The sequence below is a fragment of the Camelus bactrianus genome, chromosome 18 (assembly GCF_048773025.1).
Source record: "Camelus bactrianus isolate YW-2024 breed Bactrian camel chromosome 18, ASM4877302v1, whole genome shotgun sequence".
NCBI classification, from domain to species: Eukaryota; Metazoa; Chordata; class Mammalia; order Artiodactyla; family Camelidae; genus Camelus; species Camelus bactrianus.
Genome location: NC_133556.1, coordinates 33,711,824 through 33,729,465, shown reverse-complemented (window position 1 = coordinate 33,729,465; position 17,642 = coordinate 33,711,824). Strand labels below are relative to the sequence as shown.

Here is a 17,642-nt window from a genome sequence, read left to right as displayed (position 1 = left end):
CATTTTGTTCATTTTTGTGTGTGTTTTGATGGTGATAATAGGGCCCCAAATGGAGCAAGTGAGCAAGGGGCCCAGTATGGCCCCGCGGGCCCCCAGCCTTTATGACAACAGTGCTGAGTCATAGAGGTCCTGCCCGTCCCCAAGAGAAGCTTCTTCTCCTTCCTGTGATGCCTTGGCCCCCTTGGGCGGAGTTTTGCCCTAGCGGGGCTGATGGGGGAAGATGGAGTTTCTTGGAACCACTCAGACCGCCAGTTACTGTGGCCCCAAGAAAGCCTGTGGCATCCGTGCGCTGCCTCCGGCAGTGCCAGCCCCAGTGATCCAGGAGTGCTATCAGCCCTATTACCTGCCTGGGTACCGCTACCTCAACTCATGGAGACCCAGCCTCTTCTACAAGATCTCCAACGGCCAGACCTGCGGGGACAAGGGGGCCACGTGCCGCAGTGCCCTGCGGCCGCCCACCATCCTGCCTGCCGTCCGCTCCGCGCTCTTCTGTCGCTACAGCCCCCGCGACTGGGACCAGTCCAACCAGCTGCAGGTGCGCGGGGCAGAGGCCTCGCGGCTGTGGGCCGGCCGGCTGACCGGCGACTCCGTGCGGCTCATGCAGGACAAAGACCAGCTGACGCGCCAGATGCAGGAGGGGACCTGCCGCAACCTGGGCCAGAGGCTGTCGGACATCGGCTTCTGGAAGTCGGAGCTGAGCTATGAGCTGGAGAGGCTTCTGAACGAGAGCCACAGCATGGACGCAGTCAAGCGGCGGCTGGAGTGTGTGGCCGAGGAGCTGACCTGTCCCCTGCAGGTGAGTGTGGGGCGGGGCGGGGGCCTGGCGGCCGCTGCCACCCAACCACTGCAGGGTGGCCCACGCCCTCCCCTTGGGTGAAGAGCAAGGTGACAGGCACTTTGCAGTTCAGCTTGAACGCAGCATCATCTATAAGCAATTTTTAAGTAAATATATATACATAGATTATACATATAGAATCTTAGTCAATTCAGGATAATCCCAGTGCAATCAGTTCCTCTGTCTGAATGGAATTTCCTTGTCTCCTTGCAGTTACATCAAAATGACAGGGGTTTCATAAGACATTACAAGCTTGCGTGTGCATGTGTGTATATGATGGTCTTTAGAGGATGTCCTGCAAAGAGCTGCTTTGTTTTTCTTCATAGCCCTTAAGATCTGCTAACACACTCTGTAATTTTTGTGTTTACTTATTGTTTTTCTCCCCATGCTAGCATATAAGCACCGTGAGGGCAGGGATTTCTGCCTGTTTTGTTACCAGGGACTGCTAGTCAGCTGTGATGGACCAGTCCGTCTATGCTGGTCCTTAAGGACTGGTGTCCGTGCTGATTGCCTGTCGTCTAGACTGATGCTCTGAACATCCGCCCAGTCTTGCACAGGGTGTGGCACAGAGTGGATACTCACTTGCTGAATAAGTGATGGATATCTGAATGTGGACATCCTCCACCCTTCCTTGGTCTCCTAGTCTCCAGTCATATCCTGGAGCAGCTGGAATGGCTTTGGGCTGCATGCGAACAGATATCTGACCCACAGCGGCTCAGTCTGATAGGGGTTTTGTTTTCTGTCCTAATGAGAATTCCAGAGGGAAAGAGATGAGGCTACTGCAGCCTCTGCCTGATTCCAGAAGGGACCCAGGTTCCTAGCTTTCTGCTCGGCCGTCTTTAGCGTGTGGCTTTTGTCTTAACTACTTTCAAGGATGTTTCATATCTCACATTGCAAACTCCCACCTGCTAAGGAGCAGTTGGATAGTCTCATCTGAGGCAGGAAGAGGGAGGTAGGGCAGGGGGGACTGTATCTGTCCCTTTTTACCAGGGACTGTTGCTTTTCCAGAAGGCCCTTTATGTGATTCCATCTTTAGCCCATTCGCCCGAACTCCCGCGGGCTCCCTGGCTGCAGAGGAGTCTGGGTAAGTGAGCATCCTTCACTGGGTCCTGGAGTGGACATTGGGCGTGGAAGTGGCATTATCTGCCTTGCTCCATGGGAGGTAATCTTGGCCACACAAGACTGATGTTCTGCCGCACCCTGGAGCACGTCAGGGCTCAGAACTGCCTGCCTGGAAACTTCCTGTAGCTGTTTCTGCTTCATGTCTGGTGTGGGGACTTCTACAGTCCAGGTCCTGCCTCCAGATCCTGCAGGAGACATGGGACAGGCTCTGATCACTATGGGGTGGGGTCCCTACTGTTCCCCTCCGTCCCCAGGTTTCTCCCCGGGAAGGCGAGTGAGCAGGGCTGCTTCTCAGAGACCCATGGCAGCTACCCTCGCTCTCTCCTCACTCCCCCAGCCTTTCTGGAAAGCCCAGCTCTGCCTCATCACGTGTGGCCTCCTCTGATAGCCACGTGTTGGCACAGGGACTGCCGACATCTCAGTTCTATCCACTTGTCTCCAACTCCAAGGTCACCACCTCAGTCCAGGTGCCTCTCATGGGACAATGGTGACTGCTTCCTTCCTGGCCTCCTCACTTCTGCCTCCTCCAACCCATTTTCCAGACAGCAGCCACAGGGATGATTTTAAATATTAAACTAGATCACTGCATTTCCTCGCTAAAACCCCATTAGTGGCTTCCAGTGCCCCCTAGTTCACATCTGAATTCCCTGTCATGGCTTCTGGCCTCACTTTCTCCACTCTGGTCCCAATGACTTCCTGTCTGCTGCTTCTCCTACCTCAGGGCCTTTGCACCTGCTGTTCCATCTTCCTGGCACATCATTCCCATTCATTTCTGCTGCATCTCCTAATCCAGGTCTCAGTCTGTCACTTCTTTAGAGAAATCCTCCCTGACTACCCTGCTGGTTCCTCCCCACTCACCCACATCACCCTATTTTCATCACAGCCCTTTTCACAGTCAGAAATGATGGGGTTTCTTCCTGTGTTCGCGTGTGTGTGTCCTCTCTCCTCTGATGGAAGAATGGGGACTGTGTAGTTCACAGCATTATCCCAGGGACCTTGATCAAGTGTGACACAGAGAAGGAAGGGGTCAGTAAATTCTAAGTGAATCAATGGACCCTGCTTCCTTTTTGAATTTCCAGATGCATCTGCATCCTGACACCAGATGTTCTGCTCCCCTGCCTCCTTCTCACTCTGGCTGCTCTTTGTGACATCACAGGCTAATGGCCTGTCACCATTCTTTCTCAGCTGAGCTCCACTGAGCGTCTATTCTACTCTGCTTGTGTCCCCCTGATGGTTGTAAGGTCCATGGCCATGTGGCAGGGCTGCCTGGGTCTCACTTGTTCCTGACCACTTTCCAAAGCTCTCCCCCTATTTAGAGATCTCCAAAAAAGGATTTTCACATATATTCATATGTAATACTTACAGACAGTATTCTAAGTGCTTGACACGTGTCAAGCTGACTTAACCGGCACGGCAAACTGGAGATGTGCACCAGTTTTGCTTCCATCTGCCATCTCAGCATCCCACAGCCCTGACTGAGGGAGAAGGGGAGGCAGAAGCCCCACCCCCACCCCAAATGCACAGTGATGAGGCCACATGAAGCATCCAGGTTTCCCAGGAATGAAACAGACCATGGCAAAGGCAGACGTGAGTCACCCCTCTGCTCGGGGTCTACATACAGCCGCAGGGAAAACACAGGATTTCCCACTGCTCCCTGTAGATGGCTCTGGAGTGTCTGTACCAGCGAGAGAAAAGGATCGGGATTGATTTGGTCCATGACAACGTGGAGAAAAATCTTATCCGGGTAAGGTGCCTCTTGGGTCTGGCCAGCCAGCCCCCTGAGGGAGGAGGGAAGGTCAGCAGGTGAGAGAGGCTTCAGAGCTGCCTGCCAGGAGCAAAGTTAGGGCTCAGAAAGCGTGGGTGGGGGCCTGGGTTGCAATTCAGAAACAGTGAGAAATGAGGTCATTGGACCCTCAGTCTTTTCATCTCCAAAATGGGCATCATCATCATAATACCCCCAATAAATAACAATAGTAAAAGCTAGCATTGTTGAGCACCTACTGTAAGTCACATACGGTAACACTTCATATGCACTGTTTAATTTAGTGATAAAATAAGGCGTAAGTGAGGACTTGACACATAGTAGATACTGTGTTTTCTTTTGATCTGGAGGGATAGGAAAAGAAAAGAAAGTAGGGCAAAGAAGGTGGAGCTTCCACCATTGACTCTTTGTTGCCTGGCCCAAGGATCACTGAATTGAGGCAGGAAATGGAATTTCACCTTGTGGGATGGAGGGTGGGGAGAGAGATGGGGATGGGGGCGCTGGCCTGGGAGACAGGATGCTGTGAGTTTCTAAGGGGCTGTCTCTGACATTTTTCATTGCAGGAAGTAGATTTGCTAAAATGTTGCCAAGAACAGATGAGAAAACTAGCTCAAAGGATTGATCTCCAGATGCGGTAAGAGCTGCTTTCTCTCCTCTGTCTTCGAGTTTGTTTTGGGGTCTCCCAGGTTGCTGGGGGCAAGACAGATGGGTCCTACATCTCCACGTGGTTCTTTTGATTAGTGCTGGTAAGTGTTTAACAACCAGCTCGCCAGGAAAAGAAAAGAATCTTGATTTGCTGTATTTGCCAATTTCAGTGGTGTAAATGCTCCCGTCGTGGCTGATCTCAGTCTGCCAACATGGTGTTACTGAGATGTGCATGACTGACTTTCCTGAGTCAAAACACTATTGGTTGTTCCTGTTTGCAGTGAGGGTTTTGGCAAAAGAAACTGACCTCACTGAGGCTCCTCTGAGCCGGTGTCTTCCCCAAGCCAGTTTTGAATCTTGGAACATGGCAGAGAGTGGGTGGCCTTGGGGACCAAGATGAGGGGCCTGGGCATCTCCAGAGGGGAGCCAGTGGACACCTTGAGCCACCATTCCTTTGGGTCTTCAAAGGAATCAGCTTTTTGTTCTTGGAAGATTGTGTAACTGGTATCATGACAAGCCAGGAGGCTCCCCCCGTAATTAAAAGGAAGTTCAAGTTTTACAGGGCTTGGGACCCATTGCTAAGCCCTTGGCACCCAGCTTCCCTGGAGGCAGCAGCCTTCCTTCCTGGCTTTTGAGCTGGGTACTGGCCTTTAACTCTCTCTCTCTCTTTTTTAATGTGGAATGCTTCATGAATTTGCGTGCCTTTTACTCTTGTAGGGCAAACTGCTCTGCTGGTTTCTTCTTTTTGTTTACTCAGATGTAGATCACAGGTGATGAGCTGGCAACCTTGCCAGAGCTGCCCCTTCCTGCTGTGTGGGGCGTGTGGGCAGCCCGCAAGGGATGCTAAGGGGTCAGGAAGCTTGCAAAGAGGCTCTGGGGGCTTGGTGCCCTGATTGGTTGTACCCCGGAAACAGCAGTCACCCCCATCCAACACACGCACAGCAGCCCCTCAACTCCACTGAGGCAGTAACAAGGGGTAGCAGGGATAGGAGAGAATCACCCAGATAAAACAGCATCCAGGGCAGTGCTGAAAAGCTCCCAGCAGATCTAAGGGCGTGGCCGGCGGCGGATGAGCTGGGACGGTCCAGGGAGACACGAGAGGCGCAGGCCTGTCGAAATGAGGTGCAGATACAGCAGTGGCTGAGGCGGCAGTTGAATGGGTGAAAGCAGGGTCGAGTTCCACCATTTGTATGCCTCTGTCCTGGTTTCTGACAATTCAACCTATCATTTGGACTATGCTTGCCTAATATTGGTCTATAAATTAATTCACTTAAAAAAACCCTTAAATACTTGTATTTAAGCAGGGAAGTTTTAACAAAGGGTGTTCTTTGGGCAGGCGAATGCCTTGATTGTACTTTCCTTGCCCTTATTTTTATGATCACCTGCTACTGGCAAAAAAAATGGTTTTCCATCAGTGTTTGGCATGGGGCTATGACAGCTCAGTGTTGGCGTGATGAGAGGGCTGAAGTTTGGGACAGTTTGAGCCAAAGAAGGAGCAAAAGCCCAGACTTGAAATCGGGGAGCTGGACTCTGGAAGAGAAATCTTGAACCTGAGGTGGGTGGAGGGCTGCCTGTGTGACCCCAGGTGACGAAGCAAGAAGGGGGAGGGTTGGGAGAACTAGAAGAGACCAAGATGGTCTCATTGACAGGGAGACAGAACAGAGTGAGCACAGATGTCAGAGGGAGGGAGGGACAGAAAGGGAAAGACACGAAGCCATAATCAGAGAGAGGTGAGGGGCAGAGAGAGACACAGATATGGCAGACAATGAGAGAAATCAAGAGGGGAGAGAGACAGAGAGATGGAGAAGGACAGACACAGAGAAAGAGGAAGAGCAGGAGAGGCTGGGATGAAACCAGCTGAGGCAGAGAAGGTGGGGAGGGTTTGAGAGCAGGTGGAGGGGGGACCCCTCTTTGCCAGGACTGTAGGCCCAGGCACCCTGGAGAGAGGCTGTTTGACCTTGGGCAGTGGTCCGTTTGTCAGAGGATGCCTGTCATCTTGCAGGGAGGCGGCTGGTGCTGCTGGGGCAGCCTGATAGACTGGGCGCTGGCCAGAGCCTCAGCAGAGGGGAGGAAGTCAGTGCCCTTGCCCTGCGGGGAGGCTCTGCCACTGACCCGCCCGGGCGGCCGCCCTGGCCCCGGCAGGTGCTGGGCTGTTGATGCTCGGTTTTCTGGCTGAGGCCTGAGTCCCGAATCTGGGTGAGGCTGTGTCCTCACCTCACCAGGCGCCCCAGCCAAGCAGATAGGGCTTTCCTGACTGAGCAGGAGTCAAGTTCGGGCTCTTCCTGGTGGGCTGACAGTGGGGCGAACCTTGCCACTGACCAGGGTCTCCAGCTGGGGGAGACAGGGGCTGCTGCCTTCTTTCTCGGGGGCCTCATGAGCAGGATCCTGGACCAGCTGACCCAGGATTCTGGGGCTCCAGGTTGCCCTCTGATGCTCTGGCAGGTTTCTCTCCACAGTCTGGTCTTGCTTCATACTTCAATTCATTAGGCAAGATGGAGCCTCGTTTATCCATTGCTCTGCCAATTCTGAAGTCCCCAAGGGCCCCAGGATGGCTCCTCCTGCCCAACATGACCCCCTGGGCATCCTGATGGGTGGGGACCCAGTATTAGGATTTAATTTCATTGCTCCTGGCCTGTTTGAAACCCCTCACCAGCTGCCACTATCCATAGCAGAAAAAGAATGTAGCAAAAAAAAAAAAAAAAAAAAGGACATGGGGAGAGGAAGAGACATACACCGAGGCCCCAAGACAGAGAGAAACCAAGCAAGATGAGGCAGGAAGAGACAAAGATGAGAGAGACAGAGAGACAGAGAGAGAGGGGAAGGGAGAGAAGGAGAAAATGAGAAGCTGCAGGAGAGGAAAAAGAGAGACCAGCCTGGGAGGATGTGCACCAATCACTTCGGTTGTGTCTGGACATCAACCTGCTCAAAGTTATTCCTTTTGTCTTCTCGTTCAATTCCTCTGAGCATGCCAATGCGGAAGTCCCAGCTGATGCTTGTGTGTCTTTAACCCTAATTTCCTTTTTTTTCAACCAAAAGAGGAACAGAGAAAGGTTCAGGCTTAGAACCTCCTGGAGACAAGAGATTCTCGCTAGGATTCTGTTAGCGTTTACTTAGTATTTACGTGTCAGGTGACTGTCTATTAATGGAAAAAAGGGTTACTGGTTTTCTTTTAAAGAGTGTGATGTAGATTTTCCTTTTAAAATACATTTATTTACGTGTTTTACTTATTTATGACTGAAAAAAGAAAAGTAGAAAGTAAATAACAGTACAGGTCCTCTGGGAACATGGCAAGAATCACGAAAGTGGTTCTCCAATGTCTGGAGTTTGGCCAACAGTGGCCTTTAAGTCTAAGCGTCTCAGCCAAGATACCAGCCCTGCAGGCTCAAGTCCTGGCCCCACTCAGTTGTCCTCCCCTCTCTCAGCTCAGTCCCTGACTCCATCCAGTCCCTGGCCCCGCCCAGTCCCTGAATCTACCCAATCCCTGCTTCTGCCAGTCTTAATGAGCTACTTGTGGGTCCCTAAGCAACTGGATGTCTCTTGCTTCTCTGCTTTTGCACATGTCCCATCCTCGGCTTGGAATTCTCAGCCCCTGCCCACCCCACACCCAACTTTGTCCATAATATCTACTCCTAGTGTTATGAAAACTGAGCTCAGACACCTCCTCAGGAAGCCTTCCCTGACCACCCCTCACCCTGAGTTAACGGCTTCTTCCTCTGGGTTACTTTATATTCTTTTCAAATCTGTGCTGTCCCGGGTATCATTCTTTAGTCTGTTTATTTTTACTGTGTTTATTTACACAAATCTGTGAGCAACTTGAAGGTAGTGGCTGGGCCCTATTCATATTTTTTTTCCCTTCGTGCTGGGCATGGGGCCAGGCGCAGCAATTTGTGAACTGGTTTAAATTGACTCCAGGCTTTACCCCAAGTATGAATTCATATCTTCTCTATCAGAAAACTGCAGCTGGAGGGTCAGATCTGGCCCACCACCTGTGTTTGGAAATAAAGTTTTCTTGGAACTCAACCACAACCACTCATTTACACATTACCATTTGCACTGCTTTCCTATGTAGCTGAGTAGTTGCAGCAGAGTCCGTGTGACCCACAAAGCCTAAAATATTTAGCATTCGACCCTTTACAGTAAATGTTTGCCTAGCCCTGTTCTAAGTGACAACAGTGCTTGGCTTGGGGGGCGGGTGGGGAGTGAGGGTGGCCCTGGGTATGTAGTAGGGCATTGAGGTGGAAAGAAGGCTGGAAGCCACTGGGGGTGGACAGAGCACCCTCCTGGGGGGCCAGAGACTTGGCTTCCAGCAGTGGCTCTGCCCTGACCGCCCGTGTGACCTTGGGTGAGGGACTCTGGGTAAGTGCACAACCCAGGGGCACGTCCTTGCCCCCACAGGGATAACCGGGATGCTCAGCACGCCCTGGAGAGGGACCTCGAGGACAAAAACTCAGCCGAGTTCATCGATGAGAAGTGCCTTAACCTGAGGAACACGTCAGACTGCATCAGCTTCTTCCACGGCGTGGAGAAAATTGATGGCACGTAAGTACCCGGCTCTCGGTCCCCACCTGGCCATGCCTGATGGGAATGGGGTTTCTGGGTCTGCTCCCGCCAAGGAACCACAAAGGGGCGTCAACCTGCTCAAAGTTATTCCTTCTGTCTTCTCGTTCAATTCTGGTTGAATGGAGATCCTCGGTTGCAAGCCACAGAATCCGATTCTGGCTAACTGAGGACAGGATAGAAATGAATTTCCTAAAAGGCTGTCAGGGAGCCACAGGTTCCAGGGGAAGGCTGGAGGAGGAGGTTGCGGTGACCGGAACGAGCCAGGGTGAGGGAGCTAATCGGCTTTGTAGTTGGAGCACCACTGTCTTTCCCCTCTTGCCCCACTTTGCCCAAGACCCATATTCCAGCAAGAGAGCATGAGTGATTGGTTTGCGACGGTCCCACGGCCACTACTGCTGGGCGCACCAGGCAAGTTCTACAACAAAACAGCTGTGACCAGGAGGAGGAGGAATCCAGGTTCAGTGGGGAGAACCAGGCTGGTGGTGGGTTCTGGAGCCAGGCTGCCTGCCTTCAAATCCAGTCTCCATATGCACACTGGGACAAAGGACTTCATCTCTCTGGGCCCTGTGTCCTCACTTCTACTGCTGGAATAAAAATAGCAGCCACCTCCCAGAGCTGCGGAGAGCACGGAAAGGTGGGCGTGGAGCACTGAGCACAGAGCACAGAGCCTCGTGTAGGGAATGACAATGGCTAACATTTATTGAGTGCTTGCTGTGTGACCTCACTTTCTCGTCATGGTGGCTATGAAGGTGGAGACTTCTGTCTGCCTGGCACTGTCGTGGGCCCCGGGGACCCAGTCCCCTCAGCCCCAGCTGCCCATCTGAACAGGAGGAAGAGAATTCCCTTCCCAAAAAGGTGCCTCCCTGAAAGTGGGGCAGCCCGGCTGGCTGGCGGAGTCTCCGAGTTCCATGCCCAGGAGGGGCTGGCTATTTAAAGCCCCCCGTCCAGTGATTCAGCTGGAGAACTGAAGCTGCCATTTGTGGCGACTAATCGCTCCCCAGATGTGCTAGCTCAGGGCTTTGTACCTGGGGTTTTCCTAAAGCGGGGCCACGTCTGGGCAGGGAAGAGGACGTCTGGGGACTCTGCTTTGCCTGATCTCTGTTCACAGTTCTCATTGCCGTGGATTAACCGCTGATGAGGATAACGATGCTATCCGTGCCTTGTACCTGATGTTTGATGTAGCCTGGGCACTATGCTGGGACCTTATACAGCATCTCATGAATAATAAACATTTATCAAATGCTTACTATTGTCAGGTGCCGTGATGGGGGTTCCACATTTAGTCAGTCAACAACCCCAGAGGGGGTTTTATCCCCATTTTTATCCCCATTTTACAGTGAGGAGATTAAGACTCAGAGAGGTGCAGTGACTGGCCCAAGCTCACACAGCAAGTGGCAGAGTCTCCATCTGAGCCCACGTTGGACACTGGGCCTGTGTTTTGCCATGATGTCTTCCTGCCTCCCCAGCAAAGCCTGCTGTGTCCTCTGTTTTCAGAGGACAGGGGCTCCAGGAAGCACGTCCCCCCTACTGAGGCATGTCACCTGCCAGGAGACCGGCTGCCTTGGCGTATTCCCCGCAGGGAGAGCGTGATAAGGAGAGCTATTTTCCCCCGGGAGCTCAGCTGTCTGCTCCAGGGGAGGGCCTGGCTGCTGCTGCCCGTGACATTGACATTGTTCCATTGAGCAGTGGGAGGTACCCTCAGAGTAAATCTACAGGTCGCTCCCTGCTGCCTTTGGTGCCTCCTCCTTCCTTGATCCATGGTGAGTAGCTGTGTGACCTTGGAAAAGACACTTGACCTCTCTGAGCCTCAGGTCTTTGTTGGATGAAAGCTCCGGATCAGATTCAGTGCCCTCTCACATCTCCAGAACCCCAAGACTCTCCAGAAGCTTAATTTTAACTCCTGCAAAAGCCAGACAAAACAACCACATTTTGTATGTTTTTAAACATATTTCTATTCACCCTGCAATCTGAGGGTGCTTTAACATGTCCTAAAAGAGTCTTCTATTTCAGATAATTGAATCTCTTTTTTTCCTACTGCCTGAGAATAAAAATCTGCTTTATTTTAAGAACTAGAGACTTCTCAGCTAGAAAAGACCTTGAAAAGTTAGCTCATCTGGTCTCCCTGGGGACTGAAGCCAGCTCAGAGAAAGGCTTTCCAGAGGAGGAAGCTCCTGTATAAAAGTTGGTTGCTTGTTGCAGGGATTTACATACTCGGCCGGGAACAACTTTCTGTTGCCTAAACCAAATCCTTTATGTGCCACCGCCTCCAAGAAGCCCTCCTAGTCTGCCCTTTCCCCAGTCTGCCCTTTCCCCAGTCTGCCCTTTCTAATGTAGCCTGAATTGCGTTTGTCCTCCCAGATCCATTCCCCAGCTGCCCAGCTATGAGTCCTCTAGGGGAGTCTGCCCTCTACATACTGCCTTTCCCGGCTCTTTGCCATCTGGTTCTCAGATGGGTTCAGCCAATAGGAGGGTCACCAGCAGGAGACGGAGGAGAAAGATGTTGGGGATTCATTCTCCACGGCTCCTCCTCTCTTACCAGTTCCCTCTCTTGCCTTTCACAGCTAGGGTGGTGACAGCTTCCTGCATTTGCAAATCCATGAGCATCTCAACACCCTCCGAGTATAAATTCCACTGATTTCCTTTTGCGATCCTGACTGACGCATAATGACCCACTCCATTTGTCTCTCTTCCATCACCCTGCTTCTAAATTCCTTCACAGAACATAACACCTCGTGTAAACATCTTCTTTATTTATCGTCTACCTCCATCCCCCGGAAATTTATCACCATGAGGATGGGGATGTTGCCGGCTCTATCCCAAGTGTCTAGAATAAGGCTTGGCATGTGGTAGGTGTTCAAAGAACATTCACAGAATGAATGTCAGTGCAGGTAGCCTGGCCCCAGGCTCATCTCTGAATCGAAGGAGCCCTGCATCCAGCATCATGCCCAATGTCCTCTTCTTGGTCTGTCTCTGTGTTTTTGGTGCTGGTGGTGGAGGGAGGGTTAGAGAAAACGGCTCTTCCAGTGAATCTCTCCTTGCCTGCAGCTCACCACGTGCCCATTCGGGGAAATCAGCTGTCCTTGCTAGCCTGCAGTTGCCTCGTCTGTAAAGTGAGGGGTTTGGATCAACTCAATGGCCCTCAACGGGGGGCAGTTGTGCCCCCTCCCCCATTTGGCACTGTCTAGAGACATTTTTGGTTGTCACAACTGGAGAAGCATTGCTACTGGCTTCTAGTGGGCAGAGGACAGGGGTGCTGCCAAACGTCCTACGGTGCACAGGACGCCCCCTGTAACAGAGAATTCTCCAACCCAAATGTCAGAAGTGCCCAGGCTGGGAAACCTTGGATTCAGAGCTCTCCAAGTCCTGCCACAAACCCTGGGCTCCTCGCCTGGGTTAAATCGCATCTGTGCCTCTTGCAGGATCTCCGTGCCCGAGACCTGGGCCAAGTTCAGTAATGACAACATCAGGCACTCGCAGAACATGAGGGCCAACTGCATCCGGCTGCGGGAGGAGGCCCAGAACCTCTTCGAGGTGTTGTCAGACCAGATGTGGAAGCAGTTTACTAACACCAACCTGGCCTTCAACGCTCGCATCGCCGAGGTGACGGACGTAAAGAACAAGCTGCAGACGCAGTTGGCTAAGGTAAGCGAGATGTGTGTGAGGACCGTGGTCCATGCCGCCAAACCCCCGTCTTGCTCCCAGGGGCCTCAGCACCTCCCGGCCAAGCTGCCACTCACCGTGTTACTGCCAAGATGGTCCCACCACCCCACGGTCTACGAGCCTGTCCACCCCAAAAGGAGGCAGAGGCTATGAGCGTCCTAGAGACGCTTTGAGCATCTTGGGGGTACATCTTCCTTGCTCACTGGATGATGGAGCTTGGAGCTTGGCCTGCCTGTCACAGCAGCACCCAAAGAGGCTGCTCATGACCCCCAGGGCCCCTCACTCCATCTGAGGGCCAAGTGGCTGAGAGTGACCAGCAAGGGTGCGTGTTGATATCGGAGCCCCAGGAAATGGGTCTGAGCAGCCCTTCTCCACCCACAGCAGCATCTTTGAAGTGTAACCCCTTGACCTTCAAAGGCTTCAACAGCATCAGGACCCCCCTGGGGAGGGGTGGGTGCTTTTTATATTTGAGGAGCCGGAAGGACAGCCTAATCCTGCCAGTCTCTCCTGCTGCTCCCACGCCAACGTGCCCTTTTCCCTACTCCCATGCTTGAATGCGTCACGCTGTTTCCCACCTCCGGGGGAGTCCTCTCTGCGTGGAATTTATCCTCTCTGCTCAATTTAGAGCACCCACTGGCTGCCAGATGCTGTGCTAGGGACTGGCATGAAAAGAGGAGCCACACAAACAGTACCTGGTCCCTGTCTTCAGGGGATTTATGTTCTGGTTGGGGAGCAGTGACAGCTGTGAAATTTAGGTGCAGGAAAGACTTCGGATGACAATCTGGTTGGCAGGGGGTGGGGAGGCAGGGGACTAGACTTGAACCTGAACTTGCAAAACAGTACCCCTTTTTATTGTGTTTGTGTTTAGGGAGGTTTAGTGGGCTGCATGCAGGGTTTGATGGAAATTACAGGGGCAGACTGAGCCCACCCACCCACCCAGGCCACCCTTTGGCCTGGGGTGTGGAGGAAGCAGATAAAACAGAAGTCTCTCTAAAATTAACTGCAAGGTTGTAATAAGTGTTAAGAGAGAAGAAGCAAGGAGATTCACCGGAGATTCTCCTGGAGATCTTACACCAGGCGGATGAGACAGGCAGGTGACATTTACATCAAGAGCAGATGGACAGGGAGTCGGGTCGCCGAAGGACGGGAGCGGGTGGGGAGCCAGTGTTCCCGAGAGGATGTGAGTGGGGTGAGGCTGGAGGAAGGGGCCGGCTCGGCGGGTCACACGGGTCCTCCCTTCCTCCCCTCCTTCCTTCCTTTCTTGAAAAATTGTTCTATTATTGTGATAAACTATACATAACAAAACATTTGCCATTGTCTTAGTCCATTTGAGCTACTGTCACAAAAACATTATAGATTGGGTGGCTTATCAACAACATTTATTTCTCACAATTCCGAGGACTGGGAAGTCCGGGATCGAGGTCCTGGGAGATTAGCGGTCTGGTGAGAACCTGCTGCTTTGTTCACAGATGTTGTCTTCTCCCCGCGTCCTCACGTGGCAGAAGGGGTGAGGGAGCTCCCAGGGGTCTCTCCCATAAGGACACTAATCCCACTCACGGGCCTTCTGCTGACCTAATCCCCTCCCACAGAGCCCACATCCTGATACTGCCACAGAGGGGGTTGGGTGCCAATGCCTGAATCTGGGGAGACACAGACATTCAGGCCATAGCAACCACTACTGAGTGCACCGCGCCGTAGGGTTCCGCATCTTTACGGGGTGCAGCAAGCGAGCATCACCGTTACGCGTCTCCAGGACTTCCCATCGTCCCATTTGCAAAGAACCCTGTGTTTAAACTCTGTGCCCATGAAATAATGACTCCCCATTCCTCTCTCCCCTGGCAACCCACCACTTCTGATTTCTGTCTCGATGAACTGACTGCTCATACAAGTGGAATCGTGTGGTATTTGTTCTTTTGTGTCTGGCTTATTCACTCCGCACGGTCTTTTTCAGGTTTCATCGCTGTTTTAGGTCATGTCAGAATGTCCTCCCTTTGTTTAAGGCTGAGCAATACTCCGTGGATGTGTATGCCCTGAATCCATTCGTCCCTCCAGAGGCACTTGGATTGCTTTCACCTTTTGACTGTCGCCGAAGTGTTTTCTTTTCATGAGGCATTTCGTGTGGTGGATGAAGTATAGTTCATCGTCATGTTTCACAGCCTGGAGCCCAGGGCTTGGGGGTGACCTGGGAAGTCTCCTGTGGCGGGTCTTGGCGGCTGGTTTCTCCCTGGGAAACGGGGAGTAGGAATTCCTCCTTGATGACGCTGTTGTGAGGATTCGTGAGCTGAGCTCTGAGGAGCTCTTAAAGCCGTGCTTGGCACATGGTAAACACTCGATAAAAGGTAACTGTAAGGATTAACATTATTACTGATGGAGAGAAAAAGGATCTTTTAGGTGGGAGTGGGGAGCAAAACCTTTTCCCTTTCCACATGTCTCCAGGGAAATTTTGAATGCTTACTAACAGCCTCATCACTGCTGATCAGAGTGTTCTGCCACCACGTGGATTATTAATAGGTGCTATTGAATCACCAGCTGCTTTGCAAATAAGCCATAACCCATTTGAAATGTACCAAACCCCAAAATGACCCGACCGACATTTGATGTGTCTTCTGGTTGGTGACTACCTCACATGGTGTTTTTCTCAGATAGTAAACGAAGGAGTTGATGTAATGAAGATCAACATATAGCAACCATTTCGCCTTTTGACAGCTCGCTTCAGCGGGAGGATTTGAAATGCTCCCTTTAAATGTCTACTGTTAATTGTTGAGCTTGGCCTGATTCCCCTTGGCAAGAGATGGTTCTGGAAAATTCTAGGCCCCTATCCTTACCCATGCTGCAAAGCAATTCTTGCCCACGTGCCATAGGAATCCACTCTGAAAGACCAGGTCTACACTGTTCCCCACGCAGACTTTGAATGCCCCTGTGGTTTAGGGCTCCATAGACAGCCTTAGCTGTTCACCCTGATCCTGGGGTTCTGTCCACAAGCCCACACCCCAAACTTTGTAACTTGTCCTGGGTCCTTGTACTTTGGGACCCTGGAGAATCATTCTGTCAGATTGCTTAAAGAGGGGCTGGTGGCTTCTTTGGGCTGAAGCAGTTGATGGCCACAGAGTTGATGGCCTTTGAAAACTGATTGCTCCTGAGAACCAGCGCCCGGGGGAGGGGCGTGTCTTCTGGATAATCATAAGTCCCTGCCTGCAGCCAGTTACCCAGTCGGAGGTGACTTTTAGAGGGAGACTCGAGGAGGGGGAAGGGATGCGTGGATCCTGGGGGAGAAGACATGGGGGCAGGGACACTGCTGTAGGGCAGCACTTGTTCTAAAGTTGTGGGAAACGACAGTAGGTGTGTTAGTTACATGCATGCAGCGTTAATAGCATCGCATCACACGGGGAGGAAGTTATTCCTTCAATCCTTTTTCAAGCCTTGTGATGCCCTCAAGAGGAAAGTCTCCGTCAGATGCTGGAATGCCTTCCTCACCTCTTTAACACCAGCTGATCTCCGTTTTCAACCGAAAAGGCTGAGAGCTTTGGGCAGGCAGCTGTATCCCGCCAGAGTTTAAATCACGTGGTTTTACCTTCCTCTTGTTCATGCGTTTTTTTGGTTATTTCCATTATGGCAAATGATGCTGATTTTCCACTGGTAATAGTGATATAATGCTTTGTTTTTAAACAAATGTATTTCAGGTGTTTTTTTTTTTTTTTAAGCCAATGGTTTTGAAAAGATTGTTAATCGTGTTACGAGGGGTGTGAGGGGATGTGGACAGAGTGGAAAGGATGGTAGGTGAAATCCTGACTGTTGGAAAACAGCAATGTCAACCCGTGTGTCTCCAACGTTACGGCGTATGCAGTAATCCCCCGTGTTACCTGGGGACTGCATCGACGTGCTGGTTCTGACTGAGCGGGTCTGAGGCTGGGCCTGGGAACCTGCATTTTGAACAGCCTGAGGGGGTTGCCAATGTTGCTGTGGGAAGCAGGCAGAGTGTAGGTTGTGGAGCGAGTTGGCTTTGACCAAGTGGCCGTCTCCTTCCCTCCTCCTCCTCGTCTTCCACCCTTTCTGTCTTCCTCCTTTCCAAATACGGGGGGAACCAAATCCTTCCACAGGGCAAGGCTCAGTCCTCCCATTTGAATCAGATTTTCTCTAATTGCATCTTGCTTCCAAGCTTCCGAGCCAAGCTTCGAGGGATCAGGCCCACTCACCCCACCACACGGATCGTGTCCGATTTACACAGATGCAAACACCCCTCCGCGGTTTCTGTCACCCCTCAGCAATGCCTGCCCTTGAGTCAAAATCTCGTTTTCCCATCTTGGTTATGAATGTGGTCAGAGCAAATGACATTAGGAGCTGGGGGAGCAGGAAAAGCCAGAAGCACAGCCTCGACCAGATTGTAGGAGAGACGGAGAGATTTCTCTGCATTCTCTCAACTGCTCTCACCTTTGTGCAAGGCTTTCTTGCAGCCAGAGGGAGCGAACAGGAGGGGCCAGACCTTTCACCGTCCCGCCTACTCCACCTGGCACCTCCTCCCCCATTTCAGTGGATGGCTCTCACTTCCAGATTCTTCCAGAAGTTTCTAGGGACTCAATCCCAAATCTTGGAGTCCACGTGGACGTTTCTTTCTCTCCCACCCCACATCCACCCCATCAGCAAATACGATTGGTTCTACTTTCAGAATCTCATCACTTCCCACTCTCTGCTCTGCTTCCACCCTGACCCGGGCCTCCGTCCGTCATCTCTTGCCTGGATTCTCGCTGCTATTCTCCTGACTGCTCTGTTTTTGTTGTTTGCCAACTGATGAGCTGGTGGCCTGTTAAGAGGGCATTCGATCCTTGAGTTGGCCGACTAGATTCACAGAGAGGAAAAATAATTGCTTTAGATTCTTCAGAAAACTGTGAAGAGTTTAGCTGGAGAAGGCAGGTGACAGGCTCTCCCTGCCAGTGTCCCTGGGTCGCGACTTTCACCTTGGCCAGGCGGTGCTCCTGTGGGGATTTCTCTGCACCTCTCACCTTTGCAACTGCAGCGCCTCTCGAAATGCGTGGTGCCTGGTGAGGTCTAATTAAATGTGGA

General features: G+C 51.9%; 1 protein-coding gene across 1 annotated transcript in view; it reads left to right on the top strand.

Annotated features, from left to right (window-relative positions):
• Positions 1–205: 205 nt before the first annotated feature.
• TEKT5 (tektin 5) overlaps positions 206–17,642 on the top strand; it is a 36,298-nt gene continuing 18,861 nt past the window's right edge. The window contains exons 1-5 of the mRNA XM_074345431.1: positions 206–796; positions 3,618–3,701; positions 4,283–4,353; positions 8,760–8,903; positions 12,344–12,566. Coding sequence (XP_074201532.1) covers positions 221–796; positions 3,618–3,701; positions 4,283–4,353; positions 8,760–8,903; positions 12,344–12,566 — 1,098 coding nt within the window. The 5' untranslated portion in view covers positions 206–220. The remainder of the gene's footprint in view (positions 797–3,617; positions 3,702–4,282; positions 4,354–8,759; positions 8,904–12,343; positions 12,567–17,642) is intronic.